The sequence below is a fragment of the Loxodonta africana genome, chromosome 7 (genome assembly GCF_030014295.1).
Source record: "Loxodonta africana isolate mLoxAfr1 chromosome 7, mLoxAfr1.hap2, whole genome shotgun sequence".
In the NCBI taxonomy this organism is placed as follows: Eukaryota; Metazoa; Chordata; class Mammalia; order Proboscidea; family Elephantidae; genus Loxodonta; species Loxodonta africana.
Genome location: NC_087348.1, coordinates 2,034,431 through 2,053,487, shown reverse-complemented (window position 1 = coordinate 2,053,487; position 19,057 = coordinate 2,034,431). Strand labels below are relative to the sequence as shown.

At 53.5% G+C, this 19,057-nt stretch overlaps 1 protein-coding gene and 1 long non-coding RNA gene across 5 annotated transcripts in view; both read right to left on the bottom strand.

Annotated features, from left to right (window-relative positions):
* LSP1 (lymphocyte specific protein 1) overlaps positions 1 to 7,897 on the bottom strand; it is a 44,243-nt gene extending 36,346 nt beyond the window's left edge. Inside the window, exon 1 of one of the 3 annotated variants that reach the window (XM_064287566.1) lies at positions 7,731 to 7,897. In XM_064287566.1, the coding sequence (XP_064143636.1) occupies positions 7,731 to 7,798 (68 nt within the window). In that variant the 5' untranslated portion in view covers positions 7,799 to 7,897. The remainder of the gene's footprint in view (positions 1 to 7,730) is intronic. The other 2 variants (XM_064287567.1, XM_064287568.1) reach the window with 2 other exon arrangements.
* Positions 7,898 to 9,687: 1,790 nt separating this feature from the next.
* Positions 9,688 to 15,077, bottom strand: LOC111748845 (uncharacterized). Of its 2 annotated transcripts, none has more exons than XR_010322366.1 (3): positions 14,377 to 15,077; positions 12,008 to 14,264; positions 9,688 to 11,637 (listed from the first exon to the last, which is right to left on the bottom strand). It is a non-coding gene; the product is annotated as an uncharacterized LOC111748845 (long non-coding RNA). The 2 variants fall into 2 exon arrangements; XR_010322365.1 differs by having other exon boundaries at positions 12,008 to 12,145; positions 12,298 to 15,019.
* Positions 15,078 to 19,057: the final 3,980 nt, after the last annotated feature.

Below are 19,057 nucleotides of genomic sequence, written 5' to 3'. Positions count from 1 at the left end.
ATCACCCTCGCCCACATACGCACATAGATTGCACCACATGTAGGCTCACACGGCAATGTCACAGTGAAAGACACAATGAGCAGTGAAAGAGCCCATGGGGTGCAGGAGGTTAGTGCTGGTGGCTTCTGGGTGACTTCTGACAGAGAAGTGTCCCTGACTTACAGAGTAGGCAGCCTCCAAACAGAACACTTGTCTAAGTTGTCCCTCTGTCCAAGAAACCACCTCAGGCCGAGGAGGGCGTGGACCACAGCCAAGGGCTGGGGCTGAAATGGTAGGCTGGTGTGTGGTGGTGAAGAAGTTGCGATTTTTGTTGGGCCTGGGGCTAGAAGAAAGCTGGACGCTTCTTTCTAGATTCCTCTGGAATGAACAGGCCAGATCCCCCAGTCCCTAGTCCCATTTCTGTTTTGAAAGGAGGTACCTGGGAGAGACACCACCAGTCTGTCAGTCTGTCCTGCTGTGGTGGCTTGCATGTTGCTGTGATGCTGGCAGCTCTGCCACCAGTATTTCAAATACCTGCAGAATCACTCATGATGGGCAGGTTTCCGTGGAGCTTCCAGACTAGGACAGACTAAGAACAAAGGCCTAGCCATCTACTTCCAAAAGTCGGCTGAAGAAAACCCCATGGATCACAACAGACCATTGTCGGATTACCAAGTACCAGGCAACATTTCATTCTGTTGTGCATATAGGGCCACCATGAGTTGGAGCAGACTTGGTGGCAACTAACAACACCTGAGAGAAGGGGAGAAGAAGGGGGTGGAGGAACCTTGGCTCAGCCTCGGAACTGAAACAGTCGAGAGTGGCTCATGTCTGGAAATGAGGGGATCAGGGTCTTCCCAGGCATCAGGAAGGAGCAGTATCTGAGATTCCACCTGCAGGGATGGCATGGGGTGGTGAGCCCTTCCCATATGTCCTTCTTGTCCTAGGTGGCAGCTGGAGGAGCTGGGCTATGTTAGGGTCAGAGCCCATCCTCACCAGCTCTCTCAAGTCACTGTCATCCTGGCAGGGATGGTCTCCTGGATACCCCAGACCTCTCACTTGCGTGCGTGTGTGTGTGCGTGTGTGTAGGGGCTGTAGTAGCAGGGCCCACAGCACCTGGATAACCAGGGTTTCCCCAGAAGATTTGGTGGGGACCACACTGTCCAGGTGTTGGTGGAGGGTGGCTGCCCTGCTAACCCCACACCTGCCCTCCCCAGGGCTGTCCCTGCTCCAGACTTTGAGGCCTGAGGCCCAAGTCCCCCTTGTTCAGCTGGGGAGATAGGCACCTTGAAGGGGAACTAGGTAGTTCCTGAGTTCCCAGACAGCCCTCCCTGCTAGCCACAGGGGCAGACAGTACCTCCCTCAGCCCCTGCAATTTCTTAACTTGGAGGCAGTTAGCAGACAGAGTTTGAATAGGGCTGGCCTGGCCCCAAGAAATGGCCAGGGGCTTTACTCCCTCCACCCACCCTCCAGTCCCTACTCTCTCCCTTGCCCCCTCTTATCTGCCTGTGTCTGGCACCAGCAGATCTGTGCTGGGCTGGGCAGAGTTGGGAAGCCTGATTTTTCCAACCCCCTGATCTCCTATAAATCCGGCATGCACCCTCCCCGCACACATAGCTCCACTCAGCCCCCTTTCCAGTCTCGTGAGTGTTGGAGAGGGGTGGGGGCTGGGCTAGTGGAGATAGCCTGGAGTCTGGGGCTGCTGGGCTGCTCTCTAGGCACACCCCAAAGTTTGAACACCCCCAAGTCCAAGCATGCTGAAGTCCACATACACTGAAGGCTGAGCACTCTCAAATTTGTGCACTCTCAAATCAGAGCACCCACGAGTCTGTATATTCCCAAGTTCATGGACTCCTAAGTCCACATACCCCCAAGTCCATGCGTCAGGGGTGCCCAAGCCTACACACCCTCAAGTTCAAGCACCTCCATGTTCACACACCCTCAAATTCACACCCCCCCGAGTTTAAACACCTCAAGTCTGAGCACCCTCAAGTTCATGCATTCCTAAGTCTGTACACCCCAAAATCTGAATACCCTCGAGTATGCATACCACAAGTCCCCATACCCCAGCTCTGTGCACTGCAAAGTCAGGGTACCCTTAAGTCTGTGCACCCCAAGTCCACACACCTCCCAGTCCATGAACCCCAAGTATGTGTACCTCCATATCAGTGCATCCTTTGAGTCAAGTCCATGAACCCCCAAGTTTGTACCCCTAGTCTGAGCACCCCAAGCCTGCCCTGTCCCCCATGTCTCACCACCAGCAGCCTAGTGGCTGATTCCACTTGCCTCAAGGACACTGTGGTTAAGAGAGTTTGGGAGGCTGCCCCCCACCATCGCGTTGTGTTCAGGCCCCTCATCTCCCAGAGGGTCTTTAGAAGCTGCTGCAAAGGGGGTTCCCTGGTGTGAACGACCTGGGGCTGGGCTGGGAGAAAAGCCAGGGGTCCTCCCTAGACGCCTCTAGAGAGAACCAGCTGGTGGTGCCAAGGCCCATTTCTACTTTTGAGGGGGCCTAAGGGTCCTGCCCTGGTGGCCCAGTGGTTAAGAGCTCAGCTGCTAACCAAAAGGTTGGCAGTGGGAATCCACCAGGGGCTGCTTGGAAATGCTATGGGGCAGTTCTACTGTGTCTCATAGGGTCGCTATGAGTCGGAATCAACTTGATGGCAATGGGTGATGGGAGGGTGCTGCTGGAGCTCTGCCCTGTTCTGGGTGGGCCAAGAAGCACAGCCACACCCCCATGGCACCCACGGGCAGAATGGTCAGCATGGGGTGGTCAGGTTCCATGAGGGGCAGCACCTGCGGCTTTAGCCCAGGCTTCAGCCCACGGAGAGCACACGGGCTCCCCAGACAGGGTCCACGGCTCACTTCATGGCAGGGAGCCATGTTGGAAGGTGCAGGCTCCGTGCTGGGGATGCTGTGGTCTGTCCCACCCCCCGCCCCCTGCTCAGGATGGGCTGTCCTGGACCAGCGCATCGACTGACTCTTTGGGCTTCTGTGTCTGCCCGTAAGAGGGAAGGGTCCTGGAGCCCATCTCTCTGGGCTGTGTGGGAATAAGCTGAGGGTTTCAGTGTAAGGAGTGTGTCAAAGGCTGACTATGACTTGAGTGTGCAAATGGGGAAAATGAGGCCTCCGGGAGGTGGGGCTCTTGCCCCCACAAAGTGACAGTCAGGTGGCTGTGGCTCACTGGGCTTGCCAGTGCTCTATGCCCACCCCTGTTCCCTGGATGGGTGCAGCCTGCTGGACCTCACAAATGTCTGGCCCACGGGTGTCTCAGGACTCAAGGGGATGAGCCACAGTACCGTGGCCCGGGAACCCCGCTATGAAGACCCTCTTTTCCCTGGGGGTGCACACCCCTCCAGCAGGGGCCAGCTAGTGGGGTCATGGAGAGGAGGGCAGTGTAGCCAGGAAGCCCCCTCTAGACCATCTGTTCCCAGAGACTCCCTGGGCAGAAAGTGGGCAGGGCTGTGGGAGAACTCAGGCTCCCAAAGTCGGTGGGCAGGGCTGCGAGGGCCACTTACGAGGAGCCCTATCCCCTCTCCCACAAAGGAGGGAGTGTGAAGGGGCCCAGCTGGGAGGGCGTGGGAGGAAGGCGTCCATCATGGGGGCTTGGCTAGGCCTCCCCCTCCTCCTGGGAAATTCCAGGCTCCTGCGACTCCCAACCCAGCTAGGAGCCCCCCCACCGGGGATCCCCAGGCCAGACCAGCTGCCTGTCCGCTGCCTCAGGGCTGGAACCCAACAGGGTGGGGAGGGAGCTCCAGGCTCCCCTCTTACCAGTCACCACCCTCTGGGGAGCCCACTGGCTCTGCCTGCCCCAGGGCTGTGTGCCCAGGCTGTGCCAGGGTGCCTGATCTGCCCCCTCATCCCTTCCACTCCTCATGCCCCGCACCCGTGGATCCCTCAGGGGGATAGGCTTCCCAACACCCTCCTTGTGCAGGCAGGTGCCCCCCAGCCCCTCAGGAATGCTGTGACCCTTCTCCCACAGAGCCTGGAACCCCCAGAGGCCTTCCAGGGACAGATGGTCTAGAAGGGGGCCCTGCCTGGTGGTCCCCAAGCATCACTGGGGGGCGAAGGCCTGGATGGCAGGGTACAGACCCCCACCCTCTGCTACCCCGGGCCTGGAGGAAGGTGGGTGGGGCTCCTGGCTGGCCCTGTCACGTGCAGCAGCAGGACTCCAAGAGCCCACAGCAGTGGCCTAGGGTGCCAAGTGAATGTTCTAGAGACTTCGAGGGGCAGGGGCAGCATGGCAGCCCCAGGAGGGTACTGCTGAGGCCCAGAGCCCACAGCCATGGTTCTGGCACCTTCCAGAACTGGGGAGCTGGGGAGGCCTTCAGGGGCCACCCAGGAGTGTGGGTCTGATGTAGCTATGTTGGCGTGAAGAACAGACCAGGCTAGTGGGTGGCTGGAGGCCGGGGTGTTGTGGTCACTCTGAGGGGGGCTGGGCTGCAATGTGGGGACAGAGCATGAGGGCCAGACGAACCAGGCTTGTAGGTCCGGCTGACAGAACTTGACCATCAGATGTGGGCGCTGGGAGGACCGGGTGGCCTGGGCCTGATGCAGTTGTGTGGGCTGGCTATGTACCGAGGTGGGGTCCAGGTCTGGAAGTGGTGAGGTTGAGATCCCAAGGGCACCTATCCCCTCCCCCCGCACCAGCACTGGGTGACAGGCCTGTCGCCGCCCCACTCTCGGCCAGTCCCTCCCACTGCTTCTCATGGTCCCAGGTGGGGAGGGGCCAAGGTTCAGAGGGACCACTCTGAGGCATACAGGGGAGTAAGCTTTGTATTACCTGGGCCCCGAGGAGCCCCCAGAGCCTGTGGCCCAGGCTCTGCACTACCACACAAGGTCATGCTGACCACAGACCACAGGAAGCCAGGCAAGGCAAGCACCCCCAAGTGGGGGGCATGAGGAGTGCAGCCCCATCCACACACATGGAGGGCTGTCACGGATTGAATTACGGCCTCCAAAAAAACAGGTGTACCAATTTGGCTGGGCCCTGATTCCCAGTAATGTGTGGTTGTCCTCCATCTTGTAATCCTAATTTTATGTTAAAGGGATTTAGGATGGGAGTGTAACACCCTTACTAAGGTCACACCCTGATCCAATGTAAAGGGAATTTCCCCGGGGGTGTGGCCTGCAACACCTTTTATAAGAAATAAAAGGAAAGGGAAGCAAGTAGAAAGTTGGGGGGCCTCCCACCACCAAGAAAGTAGCGCTGGGCGCAGAGCACATCTTTGAACCTGGGGTCCCTGCGTGGACAAGCCCTTTGACCAGGGGAAGATTGATGACAAGGACCTTCCTCCAGAGCCAACAGAGAGAGGAAGACTTCCCTTGGAGCGGATGCCCTGAATTTGGACTTTTAGCCTTATTTTACTATGAAGAAATAAATTTCTCTTTGTTAAAGCCATCACTTGTGGTATTTCTGTTACAGCAGCACTAGATGACCAAGACAAGGGGGTTGTCCCATATGAGGGGTGGCAACCCGAGACCTTAGAGCTGGCCCCCTTCTCTGTAGGCAGTACAAGGGGGCTTCACTGCTGCTCTCTCCTGGGCAGGTAGGGGCTCCAGGGGGCTTCCCAGGCCTGTCATACCCATCCTTCTCACCAGAGCCAAAGAGGAAGCTCCCCCACCCCCCAGCAGGTTGGCTGAGTCACCGAGGCGAAGGAGAACCTCAGTGGAGCTGAGTCTCTGTTTCATTCTGAAAGGGCCTTGAGCACTCAGCAATGTGTGCTGTGTGGGGGACAATGGGGTACCTAGGGAGTGTCACCTGGTTTTCCTGCCTGCCCAACCCCACACAGGTGTGTCCCCAGCCCCACGGGGTCAGCGTGCCTGCCCACCCTAGCGCCCGGGCTGAGCCTCCATCCAGGATCTGTGGAATGCAGGACAGCTGGGCAGGACAGGCAAGGAAAGGCCAAGGAGGAGGCGGGGGCCACACTGGGAGCTTGCCCTTCTAAGGGCATGAGGGGGCAGGAGGAGCCGGGGCACCCAGGCTCAGGTGGCCCACGGCGGCACTGACGTGAGAACCGTTTCTGCCCAGGACAGCTGTTCTCAGGGCTCTGGTTGCGTGCACCAGCAACCTGTCTGCCCCACAGTGTGCCGAGGTTCACAGACCGGCAGTGACCTTGACCACCTTGGCCCTCACACCTGCCCCCATGGTCACAGGAGCACACCCCCTCTCCCTGGGTGACAGGTGTAACTCCCCAGCCCAGCCTGCACATGCCTCCTGACCAGACCCCAGGCCCAGCTCTGTTCCTCATCTGGTGCTTGGGGCCTAACAGCCCCAGGAACCTCGTGGGGCCAAAGGGAATGCAGTGACGAGAAGATGGAGGTGATGCTGACCGCCCAACCCAACACTCACTCACTTACACACATGCACTCACACTCATACACACTCACACCCGTACTCACACTTGCATTCACACACTCATATCCTCACACATGCTCTCACACACACTCACTCACACACACTCACACTTGCTCACACTCACAGCCATACTCATACTTGCTTTCACACACACCTTTGTACACACTCACATGCACTCATGCACACACACACTCACACCCTTGCTCACACTCACACACATGCACTCACACACACACACGCTTATACCCTAGCTCACACTCACACACGGTCACACCCTTGCTCACACTTGCTTACACCCTTGCTCACACTCACACACATGCACTCACACACTCACAGCACAGTCTGAAATTCTGCTCTCATTTCCATTATTAACTGTAAGGTGTGTCACCGCAGGATGAGGTGCAAGTCAGCTGTGAGGCCATGAGGATCCCTCATGACTGCCTAGGCCCCCCCATGTTAGCCCCAGGCCGAGTCTCGGTGGTCACCATGCACCCCCCAGCCGAGCCCCCAGCAGCAGCATTGGGCACAGACGAGCTCCAGTCTGCCCTGGGCCTCTGGTCAGCCAATGGGGTCACTCGGTCCAGGCTTTCTGTCCCCTCCCCCTACATGCCTAAGCCCCTGTCCGCACTGTCCCGCTCCTGGACGGGGCCTCCAGCCCCACTCCTGGGCTCCTTATCCCTCTGCCCATCACCCGGCTTTCCCGTGCCCGATGCTTGCCCAGCCCACCTCTGCTCGGAGTTGCCCCCAGGCACTCAGCCCACAGCTCAGTTGGGCCTCGATGTGTCCAGCCAGGGTGCAGGGACCAAGCACTGATCCGGGTTCCCAGCAGCCCACGGAGCACTGCTGTCTCCTGAGGCAGCCGTGGCTGTGGGGAGTCTACCCAGCTTTGCCGTGGGGCACAGATGGTTCCTTCCGCCCCGGCCTCCTGCTCGCTCCCCTCAAAATACGCTGAACTTCCATGCCCAGTGACGGGTCTCCTCCGCCCCTTAGGCCCTACCCGTGGTTCTGCAGGGGCCCAATCCTGGGCTCAAGGGTTCTGAGATGGGGCAGCTCCCCTCGGCCAGCCTCACCCTTCCCAGTGCAGCCGCTCCCCAGCTCTCTGTACTTCCGCCCTCTGCCCAAGGCCCAGATCTCATCCCTGCTGCCAGGCCCAGATCCCGAGGCCTGGTGGGGGGCCCAGCCCTCTCTGTCCCGGGTGGAGGACCCACTAGCTTATGGAGGTGGGTCTGAGCTGCAGAGGCAGACGGACAGGCATCTCCCGGCATGGTGAGCGGGTTTCCAGGAAGACCCTCTGCCTAGGCACTCCCAGCTTGCCACCTGCCAGCCAGCGCCTGAGTCCCTGCACTTAGCACATAGTCCTGGGATATGCATTGCCCTCTGGCTGAACGGCCCTTACCCTGCCGCCTCGTCCACCAGCAGCTCCTCCTGCTCCTCAGAGCCGGGGTCATTCGTAGCCTCCGCCATGGGCCTTGCTCTCTTCCGGGGTGCTAAGCCTGAATCTGGGTATGTGTGTGTGTATGTGCTCGCGTGCTGTGGCCTCTCGGTGCTTCTCCGGCGGGCGGGCCTGGCGCCCCCACCCCCAGCTCAGTTTCACTTCCCCCTTCCGGCCTGCAGGTTGAGGTTTGGAGCACAGTGGGGCTTGGGCTGGGTGTGGCTTTTCATCTATTGCCGTAAGAGGACTAAACCAGCTTCAGGAAACGTGAAGCAAGTCACAGGGGCCTGGGGTTGTCGAGTGGGAGCAGGCTGAGCCTGGGCCACACGGCTCATCACATCTCCTGTGGGGCTGCAGCCAGCTGGGATGCCTCACTGGGGCCTCGCCAGCAGCCTCACCCCAAGCCTGTTGTGTGCGCCCAGTTGCACCCACATCATTTCTATGTCCCCTGAAGCATCCACGTGAAGTGTGGAGCCTCTGCTTTTAATAATTTCTTTTATTTGTTGTCGAGAACATACACAGCAAACATAAGCCAGTTCGACCATTTCTACATGGACAATTCATGACAAGGGTTACGTTCTTCAAGTTGGGCAGCCGTTCTCATCCTCCTTTTCTGAGTTGTTCCTCCCCCATTAACATAAACTCACACCCCCCTGAGGCTCTTGTCTACTCTTTCGAGTTGCTGTTGTCACTTTGGTCCCATTTAGGTAGTTCTTAAAAGAGTGCAATGCTCAAGACAGACATTCTTTACTAGCTAAGCTAGACTATTGCTAGGTTTTAAGAAGACTTCAGGGGATATTTGTGGTTTAAAGTTTAAAGATTATCTCAGGGCAATAGTTTTGGGGGGCCATGGAACGTGGAACTTCTTTGATGGGTCTCCACCTGCAGACCCATCCTCTGGTGTGTCCCCATAGAACACAGCAGAAACTTCTCCTGAGCGGGGGGCCCTTGCCCTGGATGCCCCTCCTGGGCTATGCTCTCAAGGGGCTTTCGAGGCTCGAGGCTCAGAGGCCCATGAGAGGTAAGTTCCACTCCAACATCATAGCGGGGAAGTTCAGGGGCATTTCCAGGAAGAGGGAAGGCACTGGAGGCTGCGAGTCCCCCAACACACAGCCTCCCCTCTTCCATTCCCTGAAGACCTCAGTTGCGGGGACCAGCACAGAACGAAAATATTGGCCTCTTGTTTCAAAATCTGAATGAACTTAAGAGACTACCTCACACCATATACGAAAATGAACTCAAAATGTTATCAATGACCTAATATAAGAGATAAGACTCTTGGAAGAAAACATAGGGGTAAATCTTCAGGACACTGTATTTGGCAATAGATTCTTAGATACAACTTCAAAAACATGGACATCAAAAGAAAAAAAAAGATAAACTGAACTTCCTCAATGTCATGGATTGAATTATGTTCCCCCCAAAATGTGTGTTTCAACTTGGTTAGGCCATGATTCCCAGTATTGTGTGGTTGTTGTCCATTTTGCAATTGTAATTTTATGTTGAGAGGATTAAGGTGGGATTATAACACCACCCTCACTCAGGTCACCTCCCTGATCCAGTGTAAAGGGAGTTTCCTGGGGCATGGCCTGTACCACCTTTTCTCTCTCTCTCTAGAGAGAGAGATAAAAGGAAAGGGAAGCCAGCAGAGAGTTGGGGACCTCATACCACTACAAATGCAGCACCAGGAGCAGAGTGTGTCCTTTGGACCCGGGGTCCCTGAGCCAGAGATGCTCCTCGACCAGGGGAAGACTGATGACAAGGACCTTCCTCCAGGGCCGACATAGACAGAAGGCCTTCCCCTGGAGCTGATGTCCTGAATTTGGACTTTTAGCCTACTTTATAGTGAGAAAATAAACTTCTCTTTGTTAAAGCCATCCACTTGCGGTATTTCTGTTATAGCAGCACTAAAAAAAAAAAAAAAAACAACCAAACCCAGTGCCATCGAGTTGATTCCAACTCATAGCGACCCTACAGCAGCACTAGATGACTAAAACACTCAAAATAAAAAAACTTTTGCACCTCAGAGGACACTATCAAGAAAGTGAAGACACAAATTACTAAATTGGAGAACGTATTTGGGAAGCATATATCTGACAAGGGTTTAATATTCAGAATATATGAGAAGCTCCTACGACTCAATAATAAAATCAAAAAAGGGGCAAAGGACTTGAGCAACATCTCTCCAGAGAAGATGTAGGGATGGCTGACAAACTCATGAGAAGATACTCAACGTCACCAGTCATCAGGGAAATGGAAAACAAAACCACAACAAGGTGCCACCTCACACCCACTAGGATGGCTATTATTAAAAAAAAAAAAAGGACTGAGTATTGGCAAGGAGGTGGAGAAATTGGGACCCTCATCCATTGCTGGTGGGAATGTGCAGTGGTGCAGCCACCGTGGAAACCAGTTTGGCGGTTCCTCAAAAAATTAAACGAAGAGCTACCATAAGACCTACCAATTCCCCTCCTAGTTATATACCCGAAAGACTGAAATCAGGAACTCAACCAGATGCTTGTACACCAGTGTTCACATCAGCAATATTCACAACTGACAAAAGCTAGAGACAACCCAAGTGTTACGGATTGAATTGTGTCCCCTCAAAATATGTGTCGAGTTGGCTAGGCCGTGATTCCCAGTGTTGTGTAAACGTCCACCCATTTGTCATCTGATGTGATTTTCCTGTCTACCTCTGTGATGTTGATGAGATAAGATTAGCAGCAGTTATGTTTATGAGGCAGGACTCAATGTACGAGACTAGGTTGTGTTTTAAGCCAATCTCTTTTGAGATATAAAAGAAAGAAGTGAGCAGAGAGACATGAGGACCTCCTACCACCAAGAAAACGCCAGGAGCAGAGCGTGTCCTTTGGACCTGGAGTCTCTGCACTGAGAAGCTCCAAGTCCAGGAGAGGTTTGATTACAAGGACCCTCCTCCAGAATCAACAGAGAGAGAAAGTCTTCCCCTGGAGCTGACGCCCTGAATTTGAACTTCTAGCCTTCTAGATTGTGAGAGAAAAAGCTGTTTGTTGAAGCCATTCACTTGTGGTGTTTGTGTTACGGCGGCACCAGGCGACTAAGACATTAAGTGTCCACCAACAGGTGGATGGATAAACAGAAGCGGTCCATCCATATGATGGAGGATTTATTCAGCCATAAAGAGAAATCAAGTCCTGATAACACGCAACAACATGAATGAACCTGGAAAGCATTACACTGAGTGGAATAAGTCAGACTCAGAAGGACTGAAAATGTTGTATGATCCCACTTACACAAAATATCTAGAAGAGGTACATTCACGGAAACCAGTTATTAGGGGTTACCAGGTGCTGGGGGGTGGGAGGGATCAGGAGTTATTGCTTAATTAAAGGTCACTGAGTTTCTAAAAAAAAACAAAACAGAATTGTCACCTTCACGTCAAGCAGTGACGGCAGACCATTAGCAGAGCCTGGGGCCTTCTGAGCTACAAAGCTGGCCCTGGAGGGTGTCTGAGGGCTGTGGCCACGTTGGAGGCCTGGCATGGCTGGCCCTGAGCAGCCTTTACAATCTCAACTGACACCAACGGCCTTTTTACCTTCATCTTAGTCACCCAGCGCTGCTATAACAGAAATATCACAAGTGGGTGTCTTCAACAAACAGAAATTTATTCTCTCACAGTCTAGGAGGCTAAAAGTCCAAATTCAGGGCACCAGCTCCAAGTCTTTCTCTCTCCAATGGCTCCGGTGGAAGGCCCCTGCCATCAGTCTTCCCCTGGTCAAGGAGCTTCTCAGTGCAGGGATCCCAGGTCCAAAGGATGTGCTCCGCTCCTGGCTCTTCCTTCTTAGTGGTAGGAGGTCCTTCTTTCCCCATACTCTTCTCTCTCCTTTTATCTCTTGTAAGATAAAGGGTGGTACAGGCCACACCCCAGGAAAACCCCCTTTATATTGGATCAGGGCTGTGACCTAAGTAGGGGTGTTGCATGCCACCCTAATCCTCTTTAACACAACCATATCTTGCCTCATTAACCACAGGCAGAGATTAGGATTTACAACACATAGGACAATTACATCAGATCCCAAAATGGAGGACAGCCACACAATACTGGGAATCATGGCCTAGCCAAGTTGACACATATTTTGAGGGGACACAATTCAACCCATAACATCCCCCAACTTCTGCCAGACCCAGGCCCCTGCTCCCTCACCCCTCTGCCGATGCTGACCCTCCCAGTCCCGGAGGCAAAGCTGGGTCCATCGGCTCACCTGTGTACAGCAAGCAGGCCCTGGCCCCTCCAGCCGAATTCTCCAGAAGCCATGCTGGCAGGATGTTCTTGGGGCCCCTGAGGGAGCGCCCCTGTCCCCTGGACTCCCTCATTCTCAGCGGGCCACCGGCCTCACCTCCTGCTTACAGAGGAGGGGACCGCAATGAGGAGTGTCCTCATCTTGCCCACTTCCTTCTTGGCTCCCTCTGAGGAGGAGGACAGGCTCCTTCTCTGCTGGCACCCAGCTCTCCCTTCCCTCTCAAATTCCAGGGCCATCTGGCTCCGACTGACCTGTCTCCCATCTCTGCTCCCCATCCATCCTGTGTTGATGTACCTTGGTCAGATCTCTCACACCTCAGCAATAAACAAACAAAAACACAACACTGGACCAGCCCAGTCCTGGAGCCACTGCCCTCTGGCCCCCCTGGAATGGGAGGTAGAGGAGGCTGGAGGGAACCCCATAACCATGCTGGTGAGCATGTATGCGTGTGAGCGCCATGGGGCACCTGGCTGGGCCACCAGAGCTGGGAATACAAGATCAGTAGAAACCAAAACCCAAAACCAACCTCTGCTGGCAATTCCCACTCATGGCAGCCCCATGTGACAGAGTAAAAGTGCCCGGTAGGGTTTTCTTGGCTGTGATCTTTACAGAAGCAAGTTGCCAAGTCTTTCTTCAGTGGTGCTGCTAGCTGGGTTTGAACTGCCAATATCTAGGTTAATAATCAAGTGTAAATCATTTGGGCCACCTAGGGACTGATTCAGTAGTCAAGAAACCAAAAGAAACCCACTGCCTTTTAGTCGACTCCAACTCTTAGTGACCCTGTAGTACTGAGTAGAACTGCCTCATAGGGTTCCCAAGGCTGTAATCTTTATAGAAGCAGGCTGCCCCATCGCTCTCCCACAGAGTGTCTGGTAGGCTCGAACTGCCGACCCTTAAGCTAGCAGTGAAGCACTTAACCACTGTGCCACCAGGGCTCCTTCTCAGTAGGCACAGGCCCTCTTTAAAGAGCTAACAGCCTGCCTCAGAGACACGCCATCCTGTGTGGATGTGGGCGAGGCCGGGGGGGACCTGGCTAGTCCCAGAATGGTAGCCTCAGAGGAGTACCTAGAGTAGCAGGACAGCCTGTAGCCTGTGGGTACTGAGAGGGGCTGGAGGATCCTGCACTCTGAGAACTGTAATCTTTACAGAAGCAGGACTCTCATGAGGAGGACGTGGGTCAATTGCCCAAGTGCAGGACAATGGGGCAGGGTGGGCAGCAGAATGGGAGGGAGAGCGGGGCAGCTCCAAGAGGAGGTGGAATGGCCCCACGTTGTGGGTGATGGATGAGGGGACAGTGGCCAGGTCCCTGGCTGGGGAGATGGCTGAAACATTCATGAGGAAGGAAAAGGAGAGAGAGGACAGGCAAGTTTGGGGGAACGGTGGGCCCCTTTTGGGGCCTTGGCTCTGAGCAGCCTAGAGGACACCAAGGTCCTAATGAGATGTGATATGGTGCCTCTGTGGCCTCAAAGGCCTGGGAGGGTGGGCCACCCAGAGAGGGCAGGTGTCAGGACAGCATGTTGGTTGACATATGGGTGAAGAGGAAGAGGCTGGGGAAGTGCCAGCCAGCACATGAAAAGATGCTCAAGTCATCAGCCATTAAACCCAAAACCAAACCTGTTTCCGTCGAGTCAATTCTGACTAATAGCAACCCTATAGGACAGAGTAGAACTATTCCATGGGGTTTCCAAGGAGCACCTGGTGGATTCAAACTGCAGATATTTTGGTTTGCAGCCATAGCTCTTAACCAGTATGCCACCAGGTTTTCTCATCAGCCATTACTGAACCAAACCCAGTGCTGTCGAGGCAATTCTGACTCATAGCGACCCTACAGGACAGAGTAGAACTGCCCCATAGAGTTTCCAAGGAGCACCTGGTGGATTCGAACTGCCGACCCTTTGGTTAGCAGCCATAGCACTTAACCACTATGCCACCAGGGTTTCCCATCAGCCACTATAATAAAAAAAAATTAGGGAGGTGCAAATCAAAACCACAATGAGACACCACCTCACACCCACTAGAGTGGCAGTGATCAAAAAACCTGAGAACTAGATGTTGGCAAGGTCGTGGGGAAACTGGAACCTTCATCCATTGTTGGTGGGAAAGTAAAATGGTGCAGCCCCTGTAGAAAACTGTTCTGTAGTTCCTCAAAAAGTTGAATGTGGAACAACCCTGTTGTTGTTGTTAAGTGCCATCAAGTCGGTTCTGACTCATAGTCACCCTACGTACAACAGAATGAAACATTGTCCAGTCCTACGCCATCTGAAACTATCATAAAAAAAAAAAAGAAAGAAACTGTCATATGACCCAGCAATCCCTATCCCAGGTCTTACCCAGAAGAAACAAAGGCAGGAATGCAAACAGAAACCTGTACACCAATGTCCACTGCAGCACTTAGTCAAAAGGTGTAGACAACTGAAACGTCCGTCAACAGAAGAGCAGAGAAGCAAAACGCGGTCTATCCAGATGATACTCAGCTATAAGGAGAAACGGAGCCCTGATGCACGCCACAACACGGAAGAACCTGGAACACACCATGCCAAGTGAAATCAGTCAGTCGCAAAGGGAAAAACGCTGTGTGATCTAACTTACGTGAGACAGGCACATAGATAGAAGCCACGGATTCTTCTGGTTACCAGGGACTAGAGGGAGGGGAAAGGAGGAGCTTCTTTCAGGGGCAGTGACTTTATGGTAATGGTGGTGGGACGATTTGGAAAACTTGAAGAATGTAATCAATGTCACTGAATTGTACATGTAGAAATTGTTAAAAAAAAAAAAATTTGACCATATATGTAAAAAAAAAAAGCAAGAATGGGGAAGTGGTCTACACTAAGGAGCAGGTCAAGCCAGAAATGATGAGTGTTTGACTTATTTAGCTGTGGCATCATCTCAACTTTGGCCAAAGCTGCGACCGGATTTCTTGGGCGGAGTCAGCTGCTAAGTCTGAGCCCTGCCACGGCCCACTGCCGAAGTGGGTGCAGCAGGGTGCCAAGCACACTGACACATCTCCAGCAAGGTGGGCAAAGCCATATCTGCAGGGGTGGGGAAGCCGTGCCAAGGGTTTGGGTATACCCTATGCGGAGTGGAGCCCTGGAAAGACTGAGCAGAGGTGCTTCACTTGTTTGCACTTTGTATCTGCAGATTGGAGGGTGTAATGAGTGAGGCAGAAAGGCAACTGGAAGGGAGTTCGGAGGGGCCGGAGGTAATGGTGGTTGGGCTGGAGAGAAGAGATGGGCTCAGTGGCCAAATCAGTCAGGGAGATCAGCTGCCGTAACAAGCAGCCCCGGCTGAGGGACTCAGCACTGGCAAAGCTTATTTCTCTCTCTCTCTCATCTCAGCCTGGTTGTCCTGTGACCCCAGGCTCCTCCTGCTCAGTGGCTCCATCCTTCTCCAGGCCCTCAGTGTCCTGGTAGCTCCTCTGTATCAGGCTGGCAAATGAGCATCGGAAGACCCTTGCCCCAGCACCCCAGCCGAAGCCCTGAGAGCTATAAGCCTGTAACCGCCCTTTCTCACAGCTTGTCAGCTCATCCGTCTATCCATTCAACCATACGCCTACCCATCACCATTCACCCACCCACTCACCCATCCATCCATCAATGTGTATACATACACACACACCCTCGTCTACCCGCTCACCACATTCCCACCCGTCTATCATCAATCTGCTATTCATAAGGTTTTCACTGGCTAGTTCTTCTCAGAAGTAGACCTCCGGGTCCTTCTCCCTAGTCCGTCTTAGTCTGAAGCTCAGCTGAAACCTGTCCTTGATGGGTGACCCTGTTGCTATCTGAATACCAGTGGCATAGCTTTCAGCATCACAGCAACACGCAAGCCCCCGCAGTACGACAAACTGACACATGGGGAAATACACAGAGCCATTATGCCAAAAAGGGTTGGTCAACACTCAACCATTTCAAGAGGTGGCATATGATCAGGAACCCATGGTTCTGAAGGAAGAAGTCCAAGTTGCACTGAAGGCATTGGCGAAAGACAAGGCTCCAGGAATTGATGGAATATCAACTGAGATGTTTCAACAAATGAAGGCAGCACTGGAACCACTCACTCGTCTATGCCAAGAGATTTGGAAGACAGCTCTGGTGGCCAACCAACTGGAAGACATCCATATTTATGCCTATTCCCAAGAAAGGAGATCCCACCAAATGTGGAAATTATCGAACAATATCATTACTATCACACACAAGTAAAATTTTGCTGAAGATCATTCAAAAGTGGCTGCAACAGTATATCGGCAAAGAACTGCCAGAAATTCAAACGGGATTCAGAAGAGGACGTGGAACCAGAGATATCATTGCTGGTATCAGATGGATCTTGGCTGAAAGCAGAGAATACCAGAAGGATGTCTACCTGTGTTTTATTGACTATGCAGGGGCAATAGACTGTGTGGATCATAACAAATTATCGATAACATTGCGAAGAATAGGAATTCCAGAGCACTTAATTGTGCTCATGAGGAGCCTGTACGTAGATCAAGAGGCAGTTGTTCAAACTGAACAAGGGGGTGCTGCATGGTTTAAAGTCAGGAGAGGTGTGCATCAGGGTTGTATCCTTTCACCATACCTATTCAATCTGTACGCTGAGCAAATAATCCGAGAAGCTGGACTATATGAAGAAGAAGGGGGCATCAGGATTGGAGGAAGACTCATTAACAACCTGCATTATGCAGATGACACAAACATGCTTGCTCAAAGTGAAGAGGGCTTGAAGCACTTACTGATGAAGATCAAAGACCACAGCCTTCTGTATGGATTACACCTCAACATAAAGAAAACAAAAATTCTCACAACTGGACCAACAAGCAACATTATGATAAACGGAGATAAGATTGAGGTTGTCAAGGATTTCATTTTACTTGGATCCACAATCAACACCCATGGGAACAGCAGTCAAGAAATCAAGAAATAAATCGCACTGGGCAATTTTGCTGGGAAAGCCCTCTTTAAAATGTTGAAAAGCGAAGATGTCACCTTGAAGACTGAGGTGCACTTGACCCAAGCCACGGTATTTTCAATCACATCACATGCATGCGAAAACTGGACAGTGAATAAGGAAGACCCAAGAAGAATTGACTTCTTTGAATTGTGGTGTTGGCAAAGAATATTGAATATACCATGGACTGCCAAAAGAATGAGCAAACCTGTCTTGGAAGAAGTACAATCAGAATGCTCCTTGGAAGCAAGGATGGCGAGACTATGTCTTATATACTTTGGACATGTTATCAGGAGGGATCAGTCCTGCAGAAGGACACTGTGCTTGGTAAAGTACAGGGTCAGTGAAAAAAAGGAAGACCCTCAATGAGATGGGTTGACACAGTGGCTGCAACAATGGACTTAAGCATAATGATTGTGAGCACGGCCCAGGACCAGGCAGTGTTTCATTCTGTTGTGCATAGGGTCGCTTTGTGTCAGAACCTACTCGACTGCACCTAACAACAACAACAATCTATCACTCCACCCATTCACCCACCTACCCACTGATTTACTAATCCATCCATCCATCCACACACACACACACACACACACCCCCATATACTCACTCGCCCACTGTCTCACCCATTCACCTTCCCATCCACACATTCACCCACATACCCATCTTTCCTTCCTTCCTTCCTTCCTTCCTTCCTTCCTTCCTTCCTTCCTTCCTTCCTTCCTTCCTTCCTTCCTTCCTTCCTTCCTTCCTTCCTTCCTTCCTTCCTCCCTCCCTCCCTCCCTCCCTCCCTCCCTCCCTCCCTCCCTCCCTCCCTCCCTCCCTCCCTCCCTTCCTTCCTTCCTTCCATCTATCCACCCATTTATCCATTCATCCATCTATCCATCCGTCATCCATCCATCATCCAGCCATCCACCCACCCATCCATGAAGGATGGCAAGGGAAGTTTCAGGGACCAGGCATAAGCGCACTCCATTGAGCCCTCAATCTCATGGCTATCCCTGTCTGCAAGGTGTGTGACCAGGAGCGGAAGTGCAGCAGTGTTGTAGGCAACCAGCAGCTCCTGCTGCAGTGATCTACAAGATACGGGGTGAGGCAGAGAGAAGTAGGGGCACCAGGATACAGCAGAGGGTCTGGGTGGTGCCAATGGCAAGCATGGGAATGAATCAACAGAGGGGATTCGAACGTGGTCCCGTGGGATGGAGGGGCTTATGGGAAGCCCAAGGTGGGTGCTAGGCGCAGCTGCAGGAACCCATACTGGGCTCTGAGAGGCCATCACACAGGGGTCGACAGGGTCCCTAGATGGGCCTTCTCCCTCTTTTCTCCTCCCTAGCTTCCTGTGAATCCATCACTTCTAGGGCGCATCCACATGACTTCTGGGTTCCACAGTGGAGTTACGCAGCCCCCTTCAGGCGAGCCGATGTGGTTCTGTCCCTCCCCCACAGACCGTGACAGGCGGCAGTTGGGAGATGGGTCACAGAGCCTGACCTGGGCAAGCAGGTGGAGGAGAAGGCTAAGGGTGGAGCCAGGGGTAATAGGGACAGGGCTGTGTGCAAAGAAGCTGAGTCGGCAGTGCCCAGAAGTTGAGAGGACAATGGTGACAGGGACATGTGTGAGGAGGCTGAGAGGGTGGTGTGCAGAGGTTCGGGGGAGGGGGTGGCGAAAGGGAAAGGGACGTGTGCAAGGAAGCTGAGAGAGTGCTGTGCAGAGGTCAGGGGATAATGGGGACAGAGATGTGTGCAGAGGCTGAGAAGGCAATGTGCAGAGATTGGGGGACAATGGAGACAGGGCTGTGTACAAGGAGGCCGGGGAGGGGGAAGTGGACAGGAGGGCTCTGTGTGTAGTGAGGCTGTGACTCAGAGGCCAACCTTGATGGTTTGCAGGTGGGGGATTCGGGAGATGAAGAGGCCCAGGGTGACTGAGGCAGGGGTGTGGGGAGAAGCTGTCTAGAGGGTCTTACCCTGAGTGGGATGTTGGTGACAAGACAGACTGATTTGGAGGCAAGGCAAGGGACAGGCCCTGTGGCTGGTGTGGCTCTCCAGAGTGCTGGTGCTTCCAGGAGGGCAGAGG